Consider the following 22237-nt stretch of genomic DNA (forward strand, 5'->3'; position numbering starts at 1 on the left):
TCCGCACCTAGCGGGATGAGGAAGACGAGGGAAATGGGGCTGTCTTTGATAATGGCATGGGCGATGAGAAGCGGTGTTCTTGGTTGCACTAGGCAGCGTGTGAATGTGCCACACAAGGAAGTGTAGGTGAAGTCGTTTGTACACATGCAGCAGCAAGTACTCCTCAGCTATTGGTTTACAAGTAGGTAGATATCCCTCCAGCCTTGCATTTGAAAAGAAGAGCTGGTCTTCTATGCCTGTCTTTGTTCTGGGTGATTTCGATATGCAGCGTAGCTACAAGGGGGGGACACTTGCAGCTTATCGATAAAGGGTGGGCCCAGAAATTATGTACTGTTTGCGATCATGGCAACTGAATGATTCCACCTGCTTGTGCTTGCTACAGGCCAAGCAGGGCATCATCCTCAATCAACAATCAACAATCCAGCTCAACGCCACGACCTCAAAACCCATCATACTACAAACGCATACACTCTAGTGCTGGCAACTATCGTCTACTACTCTTCCTACTTATTTGTACTCCCGGGATTGTCGGCCAGAACTGAGGAAAAATACAATCTGCCCGGAAAGGGCCAGCCCGGCAGCAATTATGGAACGCGACTCGCGCAGCAGGAGGTAAGCCGCATCACGAACCGAGGAAGAGACACGATCAATTCCCAACCACACAGCCGGTTGAGAAGGCGATTGGAGGAAAGAATGGCAGGGTCTGGCAAGGACGCTCCGAGGCTTCCACTTCAATCCGAATTCGTTCTATCGTTCCGAGCTTGCATGACAAGATAATGGTGCCAGTAAGACGGTCGTCTACAGCCGATTCATATGCCTCTACAGCCAACTTTCATTTCTATGATCCTGGCGCACACTTCTGAAGGCCAGCAACCTTCCTGGCAAGGCCATCTTGTGGTTATGGCTGCTGACCATCGGGCTGTGAACTGCGAATGCGTAGTTACCGCCGATGCTTGTCCACAAAATACTGACATGGAATGTTTCAGATACGACGATGGCGAGGTCACTCGATATGGCGCCGGCGAGTCCTACCGACCCTTCAACGACCGTGCTGATCGAGAGCGTCCCGAGCGACCTGAACGTCCCGAACGTGCCGAACGGCCTGATCGCCCTGAACAACGCCGCCCTCGCTCACCTCCCAGAGCTGGGAGAAGCCCGCCGCCTCGGGAGCGAGCGAGAACACCACCAGCTTTAGACAACGACAGGTATATCCCGGACCGCGACCGTGACCGCGACCGAACACCCCGTCGACGCTCCAGGAGCCCCGGTCGTTTCAGAAGAGATCGATCGCGCGAGCGGGAGGCGGACAGACCTGCCCCTGGCGGAGATAGTTGGAGACGACCCAGGGAGAGGACAAGAAGCCCAGCCAGACGACCGTCTCCTCCTCCCCAACGACGCAGCCCCATCCGACGCAACAGCCCACCTCCGCGGCGTTTCTCCCCAGACGGGACATTAGGGATGACAGGGATCGACCACGATCCCCCAGGCGGGTCTATGATTCTGCAAGGTCACAACACCCTGATCCTTACTTTCAACGTCCGCCTGCTTCTTTCCCTGCAAACATTCGTTCACATCCCAATTCTCCTCAGCCCCGTGCTTCATACCACAACTCACCCCCTTCCGCCTCGGTGCCTCGATTTACGCAGATTAAGCGCGAGGCATCGGTTGGGGTCGCGGCTGGTGACAATCCCAATTCCATTCCCTTGCCCTCACGTCGCATTCAGACGTCCGCCAGTTTGGAAGACTTGGGGGAGAGTCGGTGAACCCCAACAATGTCCCTCTTGCAAGCAATCGCTTGGGGCCCCGAAGAGAGCCTCAGTATGGTTCCTTAGGCAGGCCCCAGAACTCGCCTGACAAGCGTCATGCTCATCAGTCTTCTAACTTCGGCAATGATTTCGTTCCTGCAAATGCCGGGCGTAATACGGTGTCTAACATAGCATATAGAGGTCGGTCCCGCTCTCCTCTAGACAACAGAGATCGTGGACGAGATTTCCGCGGCGACTTGAGGGATCGTGAGCGCCGGAGCCCAGGCCGACGACCTTCTCCGCCCGGACCGCGGGTGAACAACTTTAGGCGCCGTTCTCCTAGCATGGATCGGCGCGATGATCGATTTGGCCCCCTAGCCGACGGCAGTCGCCTCCTCGCGAATCTGCTGTTTCATCGGCTATACAATCCAGAGATATTTCGAGACGTACATCGCCTCATCCTATTTCAGCTCGGTCGGATGATCGGTCACGCCCACAGTCCCCGCTCCCATCTCGGCCCTTGTCGCGATCATCGCATCACGCCCCAGACAGACAGCGTAGCCCTACGCGTGGGCCAGCGGCTGCTGATTCTAATACAACTCCTGCAAGGTCACCGCCACGTGGGCCAGCAGGCTATAGGGCACCTCCTACTGGACCCCGAGACAATGGCCGCGATATGAGAGACGGCCGAGATGTAAAGGGAGCCGCGGCGCGAATCTGTTTCGGCTTTGCAGTCCCGGCAAACGCCAGTCCCTGCTGGACCGTCCAGTCGACACGACATGCCGAGTCCTAACAATCCACCTTCCGGTCCCCGTGGCTTCGCAGCACCCCGTGGTGGCGGCGGATTTGGGCGAGGCAGCGGACGAGGTAGTAACTGGGGCACGACAATCCAAAGCCGCAACATACCTCCGGCCAACGGTCCGGCTTCGGCCACAGCTGCTAGCAGCAATATTCCCACTGGCCCGCGGGCTTCGCAGTCATCGCTGTCGGTCCCCAGTACGCCTGTGTCGCAACCTAAGCCGTTCAACCCGCCGAAGGGGCCCTCGGCCGACTTGTCTTCCAGCAGCAACAAACGCCTCTCGTTCGCCGAGCAGCTCGTCGCTTCCTTGCCCCCATCATCCCCGGCGGCAAAGTTGACCCGGCGCAGTTGCCGCTCCATACGGGTGTGCTGCCGGAACTGCAGACGCACTTCAACCAACTCAAGGAGGAGGAAGATAAAATCCGCCTCGATTCGTACGCTAAGCAGGAGAAGCTGCGCAAGAGCCTGGCCCACTGGGACAAGCTGGAGCGCGAGGCCAAGGTTATGGAGCTGAGGTCGACATTGAGCGAGCAGAGCTTGGCCAAGGTCTCGGGAGATGGGGTTGGTGGTGCTGCCTTCTGAGCAAGGCTAAGGTCACACGGGAGCCCGAACTGCTGTGGAGGTTTCTTGTCGCCTTGCTCATTGTTGAAGTGTTGCATACATGTTGTCTCATAATTTGCGTTCGGACACTTCGATCATCTGATGACCTTTTACGAGAGAAGTCGCCCAAGACTACACTTGTTTCTTTATGGGGAACTAGGGCAAAATGAGGCAAATAACTTGCACAAGAGCTGCACTGTATGTTTGACAGAGGGAGTGGGGACAACAGAGAAAGCTTGTGTATCTCCCACGTACCTATCTATGTACGAATGGAATATGTATGATGAGAAACAATCAGCCATTAATGGAAGGAAGGAGAGCTAGCAAGCCAGAGAGAGCTATGCATTTCCTTGTACACCTCGTCAGAAAATACGCAAGCAACATGAGAAAGAAGCAGGGGAGGCTGGGATGGGATTGCAAAGATAATAATACCCCCATAGAGAATCAATGCCACATCCAGTCTTCCAACTACTTCGACTCCTATCGGTGACGTGACGTGGTGAACAAACAACGTGTTCGAATGTTTCCATTGTGAATAAGAACAAGTAGTGTGATGATACAGAAGCTGTCTCTACACCGGATTCAAATCAAGCAAACCCCGAGATTTTCTTCAATAAATACAAATCATTCATCGTGAAGCTTCCGAAATAGAAGAAGCAGAAACATATCATGACAGAATATATAGCCACAAATCTCCTTTACTTCATCCAACCGTTGACAATTGGGCGGAGAGACGAAACCGGAACCAACCAACTGAATAGTCTGAGTGACTTCCTAGCCGGTTTTTGTAACGAAAACGCCTCGCAATGCTGGGTATATTCCCAAATGTCCAACCAAGTACAACCAATGTGCACCATCGCCATCAAATCATCATCTCATTTGATCCAAATATCTGCGAGCCAGAGATTCATACCCAAAAACGCATGTCCATATCTTTCCAAGTCATGGGTGGCGAGTTTTTCGTTTCTGTAAAATACCAATGAACCGAACTCGCTTCCATACGCCGTGGTTGCCGTCATGGCACGACACGAGGCCGTACGCTATGAGGCCGCCACACCGTGAGGACCGACATTACTGCTCCTCCTTTCGTGGCCGAGCCCAAAAACTTTTTGTATCGACCTTCGAATTGCCTTTCCTGCGCCCGCGACGTCCTCTTGGTTTCCATTGGCGCCGGGTTGTGTTCCCGACGTTGCGTTCGCTTGGGCCCCTGTCGCACTTTCTCTTCTTCCCAGAAAGCCAAGACTCATCCGTCGCCCCGTACTGGCGTGCGATGCGTTGGATTCCCGCTTCTTCTTTTTAACGGCAACCACCGAAGTAGGGGCCTCGGTCGACCGGGGCGGCCACTCGCCGTCCCGCTTCCAACCTGCGACGCAGGCTCGCAACACGTCCCCAAGATTGACAGGGCACGCCGGCGTCATTGAATGAACCACAATGCGATCGTATATCGACGGGTAGGTTGCCGGCGTGATCGATGCACGCATGGGATTGGCTGGAGGCAGAAGAGGTGGTGGAATGGGAAGAAGCGTTTCTACGGGATAGCTGGAAGAATCGCATCGCGTCGCCACGATCTTGTTCGAGTCAGCATCTGATGATGAGGCTACAGCAGTCGAGTCTCCAGAGTGGTGAGTGCTGGTGGGCGACAAGGGCGATATGTGCGGTGCCCCGTTAATAGTCGGCGATACAGGCGGTGTAGAACTGGATAGCCGCCAAAAAGAGAGACGGCGGGTTGCCGGCGATATGGGCGAGACTGGCGGCTTGGGTTTCACGCGGGCGGTCTTGGCAGATGTCCAAGCATCCCGCCGCGCGTTAAAGCAGGCTAGACCCCCGTTCCAGGATTCCTCATCTCGCACGGCTTTGCGCCTTTTGGCGCGCTTCTCGAGGCCGGATGATTTGATAACGGATGCCACAGTGTCGGGGGAATCGAAGCGGTAGGCTGAAGGGGACACAGGTTCATAGTCGCCATCGTCGGACAGGTCTGAAGTCCATTCGGCCCTAGCTCTGAAGTGAGCTGGGTCGTCGGAGACGGTGCTGTAGACCGAGGCAGTATCATCGGCTGATTCGATTTCGTCCACCTCCAAATTTTCATCGTCACCACTTGAAGGGGTTCACGTGACTCGGGAGTGTCAATGTCAGGTGTCTTGGCAGGGGTGTCTCCGGTTTGTGTGGTGTCAGCGTCAGCATGGGCGTGGCCGGCCGCAGGACTTTGCGCATCGGGTGGCCATGTAAAAGCCCAGTCGTTCCGGATTGTGGCGGCCAGGTACTTTTTGACTGCTTCTTTCTGCTTTGTTTTGTCCCTGCTCACGAGATCTGCGTCGAATTCTGGGCCATCGGCGGGCAGAGGCTGCGGTGGTGGTGAACGCAGTTTGGTCAATGGCAATTTGCCGGATTTATATAAGTCAGAGAAAATCATCTTGGATTGGGCCCAAGCCGACAACGTCGCCGCCGCACTTTGGAGGGAGTTTGGCAGTAGTTCTTCGGCAGGACCACGTCGGACGGTGGCAAGAGCAGGCGGCTGGACATTTATATGCGCCTGAGCTTGTGCTCGTGCTTGTGCTTGTTCTTGGCTAGCTGCTTCTCCAGATGGTAGTGCGGAGTGCGGGGCAGTGACATCGTTTGACGGTGGCATGAGTGGGTTCTGCTGAGCTGGGGAGAGAGCCGGTCAGCAACAGGGGGGTTGATCGAACGGGGTGAACGGGACGGCCCAGTCTAAACTTCCCAATAGACATTGCCCGAATCCAATAAAACCAAGTCACGCTTTGACGATTAGAGGCAACCTTGGGGGAAGGAATCGGGCCTGGATCTGGCCATGTCGGGGTCCCCTCACTGCCCTCAGTGTGTCAAGGAGAGAAAAACGGGGTACCCAGTGATAGAAAGTGGCCTCACTTGAGAGGCTCGGCGCTTGCTTGACCTGCCTGAAGGTACATCCTTCTAGCAGCAAAACCGGCCAGCAGCCCGAGGCACCCACTGAGGAGGTGAAGTATGTATGTTAGGCAGTAGGGCGGCAGGGGGGCTCGCGCTCTCTTCTGCAGAGGCAAAAAAAACAAGCAATAAAGACAGAATCAGGTCCCTGCAGACTGGGGTTGACGGGCTGACTGTGCCCTCAGGTGGTTTATGCCTTGTTCATCGTAGTGGTGGGTGAATGATAGCATGATGCGAGTAAGGAAGCCGGATTTGAGTTGGTTGACGGACATCAATGATTTGAAGGAAAAGGTACTGTTGGCTTACCGGAGTCTGATGGAGCTTGGGTGGGAGGTACTGCTACTGCTACTGTTGCTGCTGCTGCTGCTGCTGTTGCTGCTGTTGTTTCTTCTGACCTCTGGAAGCTTTGGGAAGGGATCGACGACCCCCGTGCTAGTTCAGCCTGCATAATGGATTGATAGTGCGTCTAAACCAAATGGGAAGAGGTGCAGCTGTTGAGTTGTACTGGTGGTAAGTCTAGGTCTATGCAGATAGGAGATTCTCGGCTATGCTATGGCGGCCTATGTATGGGCCTAGACGCCTAGGGCTGGCCTCGCTCCAGCACACACGGGGCGACTTCGCAAGGCCGGCCAAAAATAAGGTAGAACCCAAAACAGGACTGATTCGCGAAGTCGGTGCGCAGTAGTAGGCAGAAAGGGAGCGAAATAACGGTACTCCGTAAGCAGGAGAATGGAAATAAAGGAGGGAGGATGAAGGTGAAGACGACAAAAGCCAATTGAAACGGGTGGTTGCAAGCGGGAACTGACTGTTTTGGTTTCAACCGTTTCCGCCGATGAGTCGTGTCGTGTGACAAAACGATCTGCAGCCTTCAACTCTGATTGCGGAGGATTCGGATTCTGGATGAACGTTGGGATGATCACTTCGCTATTTCCATCAGCCACAAGTACATGCAGTAGGCAGCTTGCAGCTTGCAGATTGCAGCTTTAGGTACATAACCTGCCGTGACACTGCGGATGAAAGGGCACTGGAAAGGGTGCAATGCATCTGCAAGAGGGGACGCAAGCCTAATACGGCGAGACATTTACCCCCGCAGGCAGAGGCAGCACTCACAGTCTTTGTCACTGATAGATCTCGCGGGTAACAAAAGGCGAAGGCAGCTAGAATGCGCTCGTGATGGCCTGGGAACGAAATTGAAATCGGGGCAACTGCAGCTGATGCTACAGGGCCAGAGGGCACAAGGTGGCGATACAGGCCTTGATTCCGCTAGCCTCTCACGAGAACGGCAAATACCGGCGCAGCTGCTTTCGCATCCAAGCATGCAACTGCGGGATGTTTTTGTGGTGGTGTGACTTTGTGTTCCAATTCTTGCTGTGCTGAGCCTGTGCTTGGCGGAAAGCACCGACCGCCGACTGGGGGAGAATCGGAAAGTCTCAAAATGCAGGGCGCTTATTAGCAGGCACGTACGAGTAATTCTCCACACCCTCAATCAGTCGCTCGCTCAGGGGAAGAAGGGAACGAAGACCTCGGAATAGAAGAACAGAAGCGAAAGGGGTTGATAGGCCTGCAACGAGCAATGTCGAGATAGGCACGATATATGCACGATATATTGCCCATGACAGCGTACCAACCTACTCGAGTACCCCTGGCGCTTCTTGAAATCCAATATCGTGTCGCACATGGACTTGCAACAAATAGTGACGGGCGATATGGGATGATACATCGTTGGTGATGGATAGATCGGGATACCTCGTGGCATGCCATGTGCCATTTGGCGTCGAGCCTGTTCTTCTCTACTAACAATCTGTCTCTACCAGAAACTCCTTATGCCGTTCTCAAGATTCTTAATCATGTCGCCAGTGCCTAATATGCATCTAGGCGAACCAAAAGAGCTGGCACTGTTTCTTAGCTACCACTGATTAGGTAGGTATTGCCGTAAGAGACCAGTCCTCCGTCCCAAATATCAACCCAAGCCGCTCCAGCTCTCATCCAATAATAACTTCATGCTGCATGCGCCATCATGACTTGCTAGGAGCTCGCAACTCACACCTCGCTGAGCTACGACCATGAGTTCGTCCCGGGCCTGGTGAGCAAGTCAGGCTCCGCGCCTCCCACTTTCGTCTATGTATCCGCTCTCCGTCGGTGGCTCCTGGTTCAGAGACAGGGGGCAACCAAAGGAAGACCGGCAGGAGGAAGAGGTATATCAGTATCAGTGCTGCCCGCGTCGACACCCGTGTGCCGATGTGACCTAGCGATGAGGCTTGTCTTAGTTTATTAATCGATCACTGAGAATAGGAGGTTTGCCTAGTGCAGATTAAAGAAACGGTTACTTGGTTTCATCGTGAAGGACCTGACAATAAGAAGGTCGGTGTTGTTTTAGCCATCTAGCCGATATGGTAGTGTAAACTTCATTGAATTATTAACACCCTAGTAACTGTGCTATATTCAACACTCCGGGATTGAGCGGTTATCTTATATCTACCATCGCCGATGAGATAGGAAAGTGTGTTTATTGTATTCACCATTAGCGGCGGTAGACAGGCGAAGGGGTATTACACTAGCCATCGCCAGTGGTAGGCGGTGGGTTTACTTAATGCTCATAAGTAATGAATGACTTGGAAGACACGCCAGAATCTGTAGAAGATTCGTTTGGGCTGTTGCGAAGGAGATTAACAATATAAATGTTAGTGATTGTAGACGTATGGCAGGAAGTTAGGTCTGGGTGTTATTTTATATTAACCCTTGCCGACAGAAACCTGACACGGCTACACCTACGAGAAGTAGTAGTATACGGTATAAATCATTGGTCGGAAACTACTTGATTTTCGTGAATGAATCTGCTTACAACCGACCTTTAGGTGCGTCTTTTGAGACATCTGGATGGGGAGGTCAGTAACACTAGAAATGGGCGACGCTTTTGATGAGGGAGTGCAGGGAAAGTATCTATTCCAAAGCCCAGGTACGGGTTCCCTGCATGACCCTATAACTCTATAAGCTCTCCTCAAATATAACATCGCGACGCTTTTGTAATACTCGAACAACTAGATAGTTGTCCGAGCTGATTGCGTTTATTAACAATACAGGAAAAATCAGAACCGATACGCTATTAAAACAATGACAAGCCGGAGGCTATCCAGCAGTAGGGGTGCGCAACGTAGTGCTGTCGCATTGTCCCTCTCCAGCGCCCGTCGTCTTTTGGGGAAGAGGGTGCCCTGGTGCGGCTTTAGACAGTCGTGTCGTCGTCCTAGGAGACTTCCTCGACCATCTTCCCACTTCGCAAGCCGCCAGGAATGAACACTCTGCCCATGGGACCAGCGAGCATTTCCTCAGGGACAGCGATACGGTTACCGTCCTTATTGCTGATCCATCGCACGAAGATGGGGTCTGCCTTGTTGGCATCGACAGCTTCCGCCTCGTCGTTGGCGATTTGGGCCTTAGTCTTTCCCTTAGGGGCCTGCTTCTTCAAAAGCTTGTTGATGGTTTCCATCTATGTGGTTTGTTTAGTATTATGTACCGACGAAGATAGCTTTCAACAAACACTACTTACCTTGACTTCCTCATTGCGCTTATCGCTTAGATTGCGCCTTCGACGGGCCATCTCTGCACGTCGCATGGAGATTTCTTCTGCCGTGAAAACCTTCTTTGCTTGGACCTCTACATATTGAGAGTCAGCGGAGATCCATTATTGGGGGAAGGGGAAAGGGGGGGTGCTTACCATCCGATAGCTTCAGGAGGGCACCGTCGCCGTCTTCCTCGAATCGGGCTCGCTGGCGCTTAGTCATCTTGGTCAAGTCGGGGGCTTCGCCACCGCTTCCCTCGTCGCCGCTCTCGAGATCATCGTCGTCATCATCTTGCAGCGGCCCGGCTGCCTCGATCTCGTCGTCCTCTTCCCCTTCGGCATCCTCGTCCGGATCGTCGCCACCGCCCACCTTCACCGTGTCCTGGATCTCATCCTCACTCTCGAGTTCACTGAGCTCCTCGTCGTCGCTGTCCTTAGCTTGAATAACGGGCTTACTCGTGGCCTTGGTCGGCGTCTTAGTCTTGGGCTTGCTGGTGGCCTTGCCGGGTCTCGAGACTTTGATTGTGGGCGCTGAGGGCGTCGCATCGATATCCATGTCGTCTTCCTCACCTTCGGCATCCTCCTCGCCAAGATCATCCTCATCACCGTCGGCGTCGAGGTCCATGGTATCGTCGACGACGATCTCACCCTCGGCATCTTCCTCGCCGACTTCGATCATGTCGTCATCCTCGCCCTCGGCATCCTCCTCCTCCTCCCCTTCAGCGTCATCATCCTCATCGCTGGAGTCGAGCGTATAACTCTTCTTCTGTACCCGAGTCCTCTTACCCGAAAGTATTTCACCACCGATAAAACCCTCTCGAGCGATGACAGAGGCCTTGGCAGAAGAAGAGCTTGTAGGGCGACTGGTAGTGGCCTGGCGAAGCTTGCTGGCGGGCAACTTGACTGTGATATGCATATGCTGGTTAGAATCCGAGGGAGATGACGGAGGGCCGCGTGTGACAGTTGCTACGGCGCTCTTACCCTCAGACCGACGCGATGAAGTCCTGGAAGACATGATCCTGCCGGTTCGACTGCTTGTAATATTGTCGCTGTCGACCATGTCAGTAATTGCCGTGTTTGCCTTCTGGGCAGCAGCGCGGCGAGGGCGGGACGCCATGATGAGAAACAATCCAGGGGTATGTGGGTAGAATGAGGGTGTAGGTTTGGTAGATGTAGGCAGATGGTGCGGGAGGGTATAATGGGGATATATGTTGGTTGACGTGCCGAGCTGGGTGGCGGCAGTGGTGCAATGGGTGGTGAGAGAGATGCAAGGGGGGTTTTTGGAGGGTTGAATTGTGTTCTTTGTGGTGGGCTGCGAGGTTGAATTAAGCTTGCGGCGTTTAGGATAGCCGTGACACGTTCAACTGGTTCTGGTCAGGGTACAGACGAGGCGCCGCCCAGGCCAGATGGCAACTCTCAAGGTCTTTGTGCTGCCAACCAGATGCCTTCGTCTAAGGTTCCCTTGTTGGAACCAACGGCAAGCCGCACGTGGAAAGTAGAGCTCAAGTATTCTGTACCCTGACATCAATCCGAGCCGATCCAGTACCCATCCGATTTGATGTATTCACAGACTGTTGTTGTTTGTTTGCTATCCAATGCTTTCTTTTTCTCTCTTTTCCCTTATTGCGACATACTACACGACGTATTCTCTCATATATATTCACTTGAACCAATGAGGGTTGGATGAGTCTGTCGCGATGCTGAAAAACAAATGGGAGAGGAAGCGGGAATATGACAGAAAGAACGAGAAGAGAAGGAGACATGCCGGCGGCTCACACTTACGACAAGTCTTAATACGCAGATTCTCGAAGTCCTTTTTTACTTCTGTCCCAATGTGGCTTACCTGGCCAAGCTGCAAGAGACCCTGTCGATTGGGTTCCTGCGGTTTCGTTTCGCCGCCCCCTTGTCTTGGGCAGAGCTGGCTGTGCTGGGCTGGATTGAGATTGATTGATTGATTGATTGAGGACTGAATGGAATGGGTGAAATGGGTTTCTGACGTGGAGTTGCACTCGATTGGCTCGCAGATCCCCTTTTTGCGTCACACCGACGGGGTCTAGTGAGCTGAACGAGGTGCTGTGTCGTATAAAGAGGCGCTTACTTGCCTTTTCTTCTGAATTCGGGGGTGGAATGGGGCTGCGGCAGGCAGGTCGCTTACGAACGATGAGTGATGATGAACCGGCTGATTTGAGTCTTGGAGGTTTGAAGGCGCGAGATCTGGGCAACAACTCCGATCCGCCGATACAAACAAGCTGGTATTGGGAGCTGGTCCGTGTCCGCAACAATTATTTTGAAAAGTCCTTCTCACGTCGGATTGACGCTGGGCTTCAAGAATATTTAGTTCTCAATGGCGAACAATTATCTAACCTGTAGGTATTATTATGATTTGAATTCCTAAGGGAGAATGCGTCAAAGTCGCGGTTCATATCAAGGTCACGTGAGATCGGCCCAGGATCTCGGTGAGGCTCGGTGAAAGTAAGTAGTTGCACGTAATCGCAATCTTATCACAGCACGGTAGGTCCTCGAGTTCAGAACAGGGCTGGGCTGGACTCATGATACCGACAAACAGCACAAGTCTATAGATATATCAGGCTTCTATACCTATCATTTTCGGAGGTGTCGACCAGTCTGAATCCAAGCAGGTACCTACTTCGACCATGGCAGGTACATGCACTAGACATCGGATCGGGGCACGGCAATAACGGGGGACAGGGGCCGCCTAACAGTGTGGGGGCCCCAGCCAGTCGGCGTACCAACTGAAGCTGCCGAGGCATATGACATTGACATTCGTCCAGCCATTCTTTTACACGTTATTGATGCATCACTTTTCCCTTCTTTGCTGCTCAAGTCACGCTCCCAAACCCGACATTCTTTCTTGAAGCTGGCAACATGGCCGAGGAAGACCAAAAGACTGCTGCTCCTTCCCAGGGCGACTCGGAACCCGAGTCTGTGGGCTCTGTGCCAGCCACTGTAGATCAAGCTCGCAGGTTTCTAGCCGACGAAGGCATCCGTGGACAGAGCCGCGCCAAGAAAACCGAGTTCCTCAAATCCAAAGGCCTGCAAGACGAAGATATCGAGAAACTTCTCTCGGAAGTGAACGAGACCGACATTCACTCTACCTTGTCTTCGGCTTCCCCGGAGAAAGAACCAGAAGCGGCGCCAGAGAAGGTCACAGTCGGAGAACCCACAATACCAAAGACAACATCACCAACACCACCCACAGCATCTACAGCAAGCGACGCACCACCGATCATCACATACCCCGAATTCCTCACCCACTCGCCCCGACCCCCGCCCCTTATTACGCCATCCCGCGTTCTCGACATTCTCGCCGTATCCGGCACAGCATGGACTCTCCTTTATGGTGCTGCCCGGTTCATCGTCAGCCCCATGGTGGAGAGCCAGACTGAGGCGCGCTCCGACTACTACACGCACGTGAACGAGAAGGCGTCGCAGATGGTGGAGAAGCTCGAGGGTCTCGTGAGCGAGGTGCCTTACAAGAACGGCAAACCGCTTCGGTCACAACAAGCCGGAGCCTACACCGACGCCGAGGATGACAAGAGCAGCTGCGGCGACCCGACCGAGATGTTCCACCGTGATATTGGCACGCAGACCTCGCCCCCGCCGTCCGCCACGCCCTCTTCAGGCTCTTCCGATGCGAACGAGTCTACGGTCGATGCGCAGGCGCGCCGTCTCGCACGGCTGAGGACAGCCGTGAAGGAGCTGTCCGACATGAACACGAAGCGGGCCGAAGACACGGCAGACCTGTTGTCTGGGGTGACCCGGTTACGAGACGAAGTCGATAAGGTTCACAGATACCCTACGTGGACCCCGCCTGCGTCCATGTACGGCCAGACAAGCTTTGGTCGATCTACCAGCCAGCAGGAGGACGACGAGTACAAGAAGACGAAAGATGCTATCCGCAGCGTCAAGGGCGTGTTTCTCTCATCGAGGATGTTCCCGACCGCAGCAACGAGATAGGAAGACCCTGCTGCGGTGTCACCGGCACAGGTTGACGGTGTTTCCGACGAAGCTACACCCGCCTAGGCGGCCAGTAGGGCAGATCATCAAAGTCTCCCGTATCAGCAGCCGCTGCCCCAGCAGAATAGAATCGACAACAACCCCAACGAATGCACGGTGTGGGACCTTAGTGGCCATGCAAGCACCCAACAGAATATAATAGAGTTCCAAAGGAACTGGGCCTTGCAACACACTCCTGTCATGACCTATCGGCCACCATTATCAAGACTAACTTGTACCCCCATTGCCTCTATGTTCAATTCTCGCAATGTCTCCCCCTGCCAGTCGCAGGCGGGACCTTCATCCGAAAGTATGGCGGAACCGTTTGGCGTGAGCACACGGCATGGCATTTTTGTGGACGACAGGACCGCTGGGGACCGGGTGCGTGTGTGTCGGTACGTGCCCTATCCAGACCTGAGCTCTATCGATTCGTTTTTGCCTCGCTCGATGCCCGCAAATGAAGTCACGACGCGCTGGGAACCCAGACGTAACAAAGTGCCTATTCTGGTTATCGAAGCCAAGAATATCCCCCCGAAGTTCATCAAGTCCAAATTGTGAACCAAGAGTTGGTTACCCGTTACTGTTGCGGTACACGAAGTTGCTGTAGCTACGGTTTACGGGAGGATGCAATGTCATGAGTTATTACAAGGAGCGGTGGAATGATATACGGATAAGCTTGTCTGTTGGTCAGCGCAGTAATGTTTTATTTTTCTTGTTTTCCTTTAAAGCGAAGAAGCGACTACTACTTTCTACTTATAATATTTATAGCTAACGTGCAAGAAAGGGGAAGGATTAAGATAATGAGCAAGAGAAATGAACAGTGTATGAATGAAGTGTATCCTCTTCTATGGCTGCTGCTTTCAGATACCCATACTCCCAATAAGTAGCCAAGCCAACTGGACTCCATCTTTGCTTGGACAAATCTACTCGCCGTGGCACCAAATATCGTGAAGTTTTCATTAGCTAACAAGATGGATAGCGTTACATCAACTACTAAAGTGATGGCTTCGACTTTGTAGTTGAGCACTTTACGTGGGACAAAGCCCAAACTTTTGTTGACTCTCAAGAGAGTCACCGGCAGTCACACAAGTCACAGCAGAGAGAATAAATCATGTAGTAGCCCATGCGGTGTATTTCCATTTCGGTGGTGTATCTGGAGAAGAGGAAATAAGAGTAGCTCGCTCGTCCGCAACAGAACTACTAAACCCAACCAATAAACAGCCTCCTGCCGCTATGTGTTGTGAAACACTTTTCCGCTTCTTTGGATTATGTATATATATATATACTGAAGTGGTGACCAAATATGTCCCCTTCCGCTGCAGGCTTCTTCTCCGTGAAGGGAGTGCCTCATATAGAAAAAGACCAAATACCAATATGAACGCCTTTGTGTTGTCTATGGACAATGATGTGGTATCTTGAGAGTATGAGAGAGAGATAGAGAAAGGTAGAAAGAGGAAATTCATCGTCTTTTTTTTCGCTGGAGATGTCGTGATCGACTGATCAAATGCAAAACAGAATAATCAAATCGCTTCATTCCCCAGGATCCAGCCCCAGGGCATGTATGTTTGACCAGTCTTGATAATTAAAGGGAAAGATTCAAGACAATGGTGTCTAGCCAGTACCCTGATGCTTTTCCGACGCCATGTCCGTGTAGGAGGCGCGTCGCTGCCCGGAAACCACCGCAACAGGAACTACAGTAGGGACAACTTGCTGATGAGAACAGTCCTTCTAGAACTTCTCATTGCCGTAGTTCCCCGTCTCGCCGTAGCTGCTCTGCCTCGTATGGCCGTGCTGGGTCGTCGGATTGGACCGCCGCGTCCGGCCGACGGTGGCGTACGAGTCGCCGAAGGGGTTGTCGTCGTTGCGGCGCGCCGCCGTCGACATGAACATGGGCGGCGGGCCCTCGCTCTGGGAGCGGCGGACGAACTGCGCCGTGCGCGGCGACATGGGCGCCCGGTGGTCGCCCGTGAAGGCGCCGCGGTTCTGGTGCGTGCCGTAGCCGCCGCTGGCGGCCGGAAAGGCGGCCATGGTGCGGATGATGCCGATGAGCACGACGACGACGTAGATGAGCAGCAGGCCCGTGGAGATGAGAGCCTCCTGGATGATGCCGTTGCGCAGGTGGTTGGTGACGCGCGTGACGGCGCCCGTGACCTCGTCGGTCGTGACGCTCGAGGGCGACGCCAGGAACGTCGTCATGTCCGAGTCGTCGTCGATGGACCGCGACGCGCCCGCCGAGAAGGTGTCGTTGCCGAACAGCGGGAAGCTGACCTGGGAGTGGTCGTGCACCCAGGTGAGGCCTTTCTGCACGGCCTCGACCTTGAGGCCGATGAGGCAGCGCACCACCTCCTTGATCGGGTCCTCGAGGATCGTCTTGCCGAAGACGGTCGTGAGGCCCTTGTCCATGAGGTTGGTGAAGACGTTGAGCGTGTCGTTAACGGCGCCCGTCGCGTTGGTCACGTACCCCAGCACGTCGTTGTTGATCTCGTTCTGGAAGGACAGGACGACGCCGTTGGCGTCGCGCGCCCAGCCCTCGGACACGCCCTCGAGGCTCGTGACGACCTCGTGAGCGAAGTTGCCGACCTGGTTGGCCAGAGCGGGCACCTCCTTCTCCACGGCGGCGAGCACCATGTACTGGCACAGGCACGAGACGAAGCCGGCGATGGCGAGGGAAAGCACGAAGATGGCCGGCAGGGAGGTGCCGTAGGCCACGGCCCACTGGATCAGGTTGCGTCGCTGCGGGTCCTTGCTGATCTTCTCGGCGATCTGGATGCCGACCTTGGAGGTGAAGGGGTGCGCACCCATCATCATGAAGTGGACGTCGTCGTGCTTCTTCTCGCTGAAGGTCTGGGCGTAGTTGGCGGTCGATCGCCAGCGGTAGATCTCCCAGTAAGCCATGGGGATGCACACGAGGATGGCGAGGATGCAGATGACGGCGATGAAGGCGATCTTGGCCGTGTGGGCGATCTTAAACAGGTTCTCGAAGAAGTCGACGATGGCCGAGTTGTTGGAGCAGAAGGACAGGGCTTCCTTCTTGGCCACGGGGAAGACGGAGTCATCGAATTTCCAAGCGCCGTAGCTGTCGTTGAGCGCCTTCTTGACCAGGTCGAAGGGAATCGAGACGGCCTGGCGGGTGAAGTTTTGCACATCGTCAAAGTCGGGCAGCGCCTGGTTGATCTTGTTAAGATCACCGACGAATCCCGAGGTGTCGATCTTGACGTTCCGGAGTTTGTCCAGGTCGGGTCCCATATTGATTTGCGGTGCCTTGGGAGGATCCTTGCCAAAGACACTGCCGATGGAGCCGATACCTTGGCTGATCTTACCGAGGACGTCGTTCATGTCCTTCTGGACGGAGTCGCCTACCTTGGCAATGTCGTCGGTGATGGGGCCAATGGCCTTGTTCATGGCGTCCGTCGTTTTCGTGATGACGGCGGCAGAGACGTTGAGGCCACCATGGACGGCAGCACTGATGAGACAGGTGTAGGTCGAAGTCATCATGTTGATGACGAACAGGATGAGTTCCTTGACACCAGTCAGGATCATGTCGAGGATGACCATCATGCCATGCACGGTTTCGGTGATACCCTTCGCAGTCAACCGGTTGACTCCGACGGACAGGTAGTGAGGCATAGAGGCCATGGCGCTGCCCACATCCTCCACCTTGGTGCAGGCTGATAGAGCCTTAATCTTGGCCTCGCCAAGGTTGTCGTTCAATCCCCCAACATCAGCAAGACCCGTACAAGCACCAGGATGAGAAGGATGGTCCATCGGTTGAGCCAGATCTGGGATAAGCGGGCCTGGAGTCCAAGGTAGGGCGCGTGGCCATCGGTCCTGACGACGCCGGTCTTTGTCGAGTAGGTGGGAGGGTCTTGCGGGCCTTGAGGCTTCATCTCGAAGCTCTCGCCCTTTAAGGACGCCGGAAGGGCGTACGAATCTTGATTCGCCCCCATGGTGAGGTTCTCGTTGTGCGTTCTGTTCAACAGATCTTAGTTTCTTCGTCGATGATGTAGCTTCTTTTGCTAAGTAGTGCAATGCCAAGCGGAATGTAAATGTTGCAGAGCAATAAAAATCGCGTGTATAATGTGTATGTACCCAAAACGGAATATGGCCAGTAGGAATTGTGAAAGGTAGAAGGGCAAGCCTTTGAAAAGTTTGAGAAAGTTGATGGTGTTATAATAGAACAATGAAAATGAAGGAAAGCCCGAATAACAAGATCAACTTATTGTTCCCCGTGACTCCATTAAAGAAACAACAAGAGCAACAAAAAGAGAACAAGTGATGAATGTATGGATTGAGGAGTGGAAAGGTTAGGTGAGGGAATCGTGGGCAGACATAGTGAGTAAGGGCTATCAATGGGAGAACAATAGGAGCCGGAGAAGACCATTAAAGACAAACACAACGCACCTCACAGCAACCAGCCAAGAGACCAGTTGACCGGGACCGACTAATCGGACTGGGGTTTCAAGAGTCGAGATTTAGCCAGCCGTCCTTTGTTTCGACCTGGTCCTCGCACGCAGACGCCTTTCTTTGTCGGCTACGGGGTACGCTCTGGAGGCTGCGCGGGTCCGGGGGTATGTTAAGCGCTGCCTCTCAGCCAGTCGATTCTCTTTGTCAGGCCGGGAGCCGACAGGCACAAATTCGGTCTTGGCCCAAGTCTTGACGCTGAAAGGGCTTTCCAGCTCAGTTTATTCTTAGCCTTGAGCCGCGTTTAATCTTCAGAGCGGGTGCGGTCGTAAAGTGGCTTGAAGATTGATAGGGTTGATTGGTATAGTTCACTCCACCATGTGCTTACACAGTAGTTGTCGTAGATATATCAAGCTCTCGCCGAGGGACAGGGCGTAGTCAGGTTTGATATATGTATATTGGAAACTGTCAAACAAGCTGTGCAAGGGGACGCCGGCCCGGAGTGATAGGCCTTTTTAGTATTCGAATGGCGCCCATCTTTCCAAAAGTTCGCCATCGTGGGAGGGAACTCTGGGTCTGGCATTTATGTGTGTTGCCCTGGTGTCTAGAGAATGCAGTGACGACATTGGCCGGAACCACGAGTATGCCCCGAAGAGGGAGTGGGCTGTGCCACGAAGCAATCCAGGGTCTGTCTCTCTCCCTGTGCAAGTCAACAACAAGTTCTCGCAGGCGGTGTCTTTGCGAAGAGAGACTAGCCCAACCACCAACGAAAGAACGGCCGGCGGGGATAGCGGCGGATCGGGTGACTGCTGCAGCCACTCACGAGTGTGCCTGACTTGGATGCAGGGCACGATGCAGGTGAGGGCCTAGAGGGCTCATATGGATGATAGGGAAAAGCTGGGGTCGCATCTTGGTTCACCGTCGTTCAAGCATGGGCGGGTCACCAGGACATGGTGAGTTGGCAGCCAATCAAGCCATCTCGACTTGACTTGTCAAGAACTAGTCGCTTGGCAGGCCGATCCGCTCTTCTTTCTGAGGGTTCCGGCCGTTTTTTTGCCACTGTACAAAAACTTGATTTCTAGTGCAGAGTACAGAGTCTTAAATTAAAAATGATGTCGGTTTTGGATCTTGGTCAGGCCGGCTCTGGATGGTCGAATACACCTTCCCGATAGAGGCATGCTCGATCGGTTCCCAGATGGGAGAAATCACGGGCGGGCGACGACATGCTTTTTGGGTTTTGGTTCTCGGGAACATTTTTCAAGTAGAGCTGGTAGCTGGCCCGCTCTCGTCTTGGCTACTATGAGGTTGCAGTAGCTGAGGGACTCGATGGTTTGAGCTTCTCGTCATTCCCGCCGATGATTGGTTGCTGGTGCTTCAACGGGAGCGCCCGGCATGGCGGGTCGGTTTAAGCGCCGGGTTTCATCAACCACTTGATACTCCAGCGTCAATACACACGAGACAGCTAGATATTGCGTCGGCGCCTATATTGCATAGGATTCGCAAAATTGCAAAGAGCCAAGACTCCAAAAACAGACTGTCGTTTTTTATTTGCTTTAACAGGCACACTCGTGTGTAATAAGGCGCGTAGCTTGAGCCGAATGGAGGTTTGGCTTTAGGTGGGCTCCTCGCCCGTCTGCAAAGAAAAGAGGGAGTACAGATCGCTGCAGAATTATCAAGATACGATGGTATATATAGGTGCCTCATGGAATAATAATATGTTGACCATGATCCTGCTGGCGCATATCCAAGTGGTGCAATTTTATGTTACATGCTTCGACTTCTATAGTGTAAATGCTGCGTCCATTATTCATGCCATCCCGAAAGGCTATAACCCGCCTACTCTGATATGTCCATAGCTTCGTTTACAAGAGCCCAGCATTTTCGCATGCCCGTGCCCATGGATTCCCCCTCAATGTTCTTGCTCCATCGGCTACCTGAGTTTGCGCCAATCACAACAGGTGCATTCTCGGTGTCAATATCCTTGACGCTGAAGAGTTGAACGTGCATTGTCAACTTGAGATGTGAGAACAGCCATGGCACACTGCCAAGTTCGCTAACATGCTTCAGCCTCTTGTCACCGGCAGCAAGACCCAATACATCATGCGCGTAGCGTATGGCGATTTGTTTTCGTGACTTTGCTTGAGCCTCACTGGGCTCCGGTAGGATGTTGGATGGAAATTCCCATAGTCCAGCTAAAAGACCTTTTTCAGGGCGTCGATGGATTAGATAGTGCCCATCCTCGTGCCGAATAGCACAGACCAGCGTCTGCTCTTCTCGGACTGCCTTCTTGACGACCTTGATGGGAAACTTCTTTGCATGGTTTATTATAGTTGGTATGCAGGCAGCCTCGTCAGGAGGAGAAGTCGCAGCTGCCTTCTTGCCCTTGGTGGAGGTGAAAAAGAACGACTGAAGAGAGGTCTGTTTGGACAACTGCGCCTTCGTAGCTTCGGGTGCCTTCTGTTCGACGTCGTCTGCTAGCGCAAATTCTTCAAATGGCTGACACAATGTACACGCATCTTCTATATCAGGAATAATCGCCTGTGGTTTCGAAGTCTTGCATTTGGACGGGCCATTAGTGTCAGTGGCAAGCTTCATGCCTTCACTGTAGGCACGACAGCTCGAGGAAATCGGGCACGTCGAGCAATTGGGCTTTGGAGTGCAGATTGTTGCCCCTAATTCCATCAGACCTTGACCCCATCTTCCAGGACGGTCACTGAGTGCCTGCCCATCGTCTCCAGTGGTGGGCTCCTCAGCATCTTGCGCGACAGCCTCGACCAAGGCAGTGGCCGCTCCCCATAATAGATCGATGACAGCTTTATCAGTCTTGACGTCTCCAAAGAGGCCAAGTTGCCGACTGAGCACACGCAGCACGTTGCCATCGACCATAGGAGAGGGCCGCCCAAAACAAATGGCAGAAATGGCGCCGGCGGTATATCTACCCACGCCTGGAATATGGGCCTGCAAATTTTCAACTTCGGCAGGCAGAAGCCCTTGCATATCCTCGGCTTCACAGACTATCTTCGAAGCTTCATGAATTCTAGTAGCTCGACTATAGTAGCCAAGCCCGCGCCAAGCAGCAAGCACGTCATCTGCCTCGGCCGCAGCTAAGTCATGGATAGTAGGCCATTTCGCCATCCATTTGTTCCAGTAGTCGATAACTGTAGCGACACGAGTTTGCTGCAACATGATTTCGCTGATCCAGACTTCGTAGGCACGACGCTCGAGCTGCTCACGAAGTGCCGCGGCATCGGAGTTTGAAGACGGATCGATCCAGGGTTTCCGCCAGGGCATAGCACGCGATGCGCTCACGCTGTCAAACCAATCAAGCAGTGAAGCGCGACTCTTCGCGTCGTCCAGGAGAATGGGACGGTGATACGTCAGAGAATGTTGTCGCCCTGGGAATTCAGGGGGTAAATTCGGATGGTGCTGGCTCACCATCGCGGCTAAAGAGCTGCTGAGAGAGCTGGGAGTTCTTGTCCCGAGAACGGCCCCCTGTGCCAGCCGCCTTCCGCTTCTTTGAGGCCGGTTTTTCTTGTACCTCGTCGTTGACAAATTCGTCACTAGATTCGCTAGCGACAACTCTCTTCTTGCTGGCGGCTCTACTCTGGGGTTGAGTAGGCGACTTCCCCTGGACTGGTGCTAAGTCCTGTCTTGACAACCGCGGCGCGGTACTTCTTGTAGAGCGTCGCATTATGAACCAACTTCTGACAACAACTGAGACAGAATAACGTATATAACTCAGAAGTTGAATAGTAGCCGCTTTAACTTAGTTCTTCTTCACTGTCTCCTGCTGAGATCCGGTGGCTTTCCCACTTGTAGCTTGGCCGCGAGCTGCAGCTTTTGCTAGATCGTCCCTTTCGTAAGTTAGCCACAACAAGCTCTACCAAAAGTATGCTCTAATGGCAACACTCACTGCTCTCTTTTTCTTGCAGCTTCTTCAAGGGCAGGCTTGAAAGCGTACTGAGCTGAGATGTTGTTAGCGTCGAGATAAACAATTGCGAGCTCATATTGATCGAGTGCCTTACCATTCCAGAATCCAAAACCGACAGCAACTGCTAATCCAAGAAAGTTTCGCAAGTGTGACATATTGAGAGCTAGCACAGAGTCCGCAAAGTGGTGCAATGAACACAGAATCGAGGCATCTGATACGTGTTTGTGAGTGTCAGAGTGGTGATGCGGTAGTGAAGGGGGGGGCAGCGA

At 53.4% G+C, this 22237-nt stretch overlaps 8 protein-coding genes across 8 annotated transcripts; 3 read left to right on the plus strand and 5 right to left on the minus strand.

Moving 5' to 3' along the window:
- Positions 1-477: 477 nt before the first annotated feature.
- PG998_009982 (uncharacterized protein) lies at positions 478-2425 on the plus strand (the record flags this gene model as incomplete). Its single annotated transcript, XM_066876798.1, has 4 exons — positions 478-612; positions 666-785; positions 826-1628; positions 1945-2425. 4 exons carry the CDS (start codon positions 478-480, stop codon positions 2423-2425), a joined length of 1539 nt encoding a protein of 512 aa, XP_066728954.1.
- Positions 2426-2524: 99 nt separating this feature from the next.
- Positions 2525-3126, plus strand: PG998_009983 (uncharacterized protein; the record flags this gene model as incomplete). The annotated part of the gene is made up of 2 exons (XM_066876799.1): positions 2525-2741; positions 2783-3126. The coding sequence occupies 2 exons, from the start codon at positions 2525-2527 to the stop codon at positions 3124-3126; spliced, it is 561 nt and encodes a 186-aa protein (XP_066728955.1).
- A 1058-nt stretch (positions 3127-4184) lies between these two features.
- On the minus strand, positions 4185-5554 carry PG998_009984 (uncharacterized protein; the record flags this gene model as incomplete). Its single annotated transcript, XM_066876800.1, has 2 exons — positions 4185-5197; positions 5254-5554. 2 exons carry the CDS (start codon positions 5552-5554, stop codon positions 4185-4187), a joined length of 1314 nt encoding a protein of 437 aa, XP_066728956.1.
- A 3750-nt stretch (positions 5555-9304) lies between these two features.
- On the minus strand, positions 9305-10736 carry PG998_009985 (uncharacterized protein; the record flags this gene model as incomplete). The annotated part of the gene is made up of 3 exons (XM_066876801.1): positions 9305-9547; positions 9608-9714; positions 9776-10736. 3 exons carry the CDS (start codon positions 10734-10736, stop codon positions 9305-9307), a joined length of 1311 nt encoding a protein of 436 aa, XP_066728957.1.
- Positions 10737-12505: 1769 nt separating this feature from the next.
- Positions 12506-13597, plus strand: PG998_009986 (uncharacterized protein; the record flags this gene model as incomplete). The annotated part of the gene is made up of 1 exon (XM_066876802.1): positions 12506-13597. The coding sequence occupies one exon, from the start codon at positions 12506-12508 to the stop codon at positions 13595-13597; it is 1092 nt and encodes a 363-aa protein (XP_066728958.1).
- Positions 13598-15364: 1767 nt separating this feature from the next.
- Positions 15365-17583, minus strand: PG998_009987 (plasma membrane fusion protein PRM1; the record flags this gene model as incomplete). The annotated part of the gene is made up of 2 exons (XM_066876803.1): positions 15365-17320; positions 17374-17583. The coding sequence occupies 2 exons, from the start codon at positions 17581-17583 to the stop codon at positions 15365-15367; spliced, it is 2166 nt and encodes a 721-aa protein (XP_066728959.1).
- A 2290-nt stretch (positions 17584-19873) lies between these two features.
- On the minus strand, positions 19874-21728 carry PG998_009988 (A/G-specific adenine glycosylase; the record flags this gene model as incomplete). The annotated part of the gene is made up of 2 exons (XM_066876804.1): positions 19874-21432; positions 21473-21728. The coding sequence occupies 2 exons, from the start codon at positions 21726-21728 to the stop codon at positions 19874-19876; spliced, it is 1815 nt and encodes a 604-aa protein (XP_066728960.1).
- Positions 21729-21803: 75 nt separating this feature from the next.
- On the minus strand, positions 21804-22123 carry PG998_009989 (uncharacterized protein; the record flags this gene model as incomplete). The annotated part of the gene is made up of 2 exons (XM_066876805.1): positions 21804-21891; positions 21951-22123. 2 exons carry the CDS (start codon positions 22121-22123, stop codon positions 21804-21806), a joined length of 261 nt encoding a protein of 86 aa, XP_066728961.1.
- Positions 22124-22237: the final 114 nt, after the last annotated feature.

Source organism: Apiospora kogelbergensis, assembly GCF_038363985.1.
Source record: "Apiospora kogelbergensis strain CBS 113332 chromosome Unknown utg000006l_segment0_segment0, whole genome shotgun sequence".
NCBI classification, from domain to species: domain Eukaryota; kingdom Fungi; phylum Ascomycota; class Sordariomycetes; order Amphisphaeriales; family Apiosporaceae; genus Apiospora; species Apiospora kogelbergensis.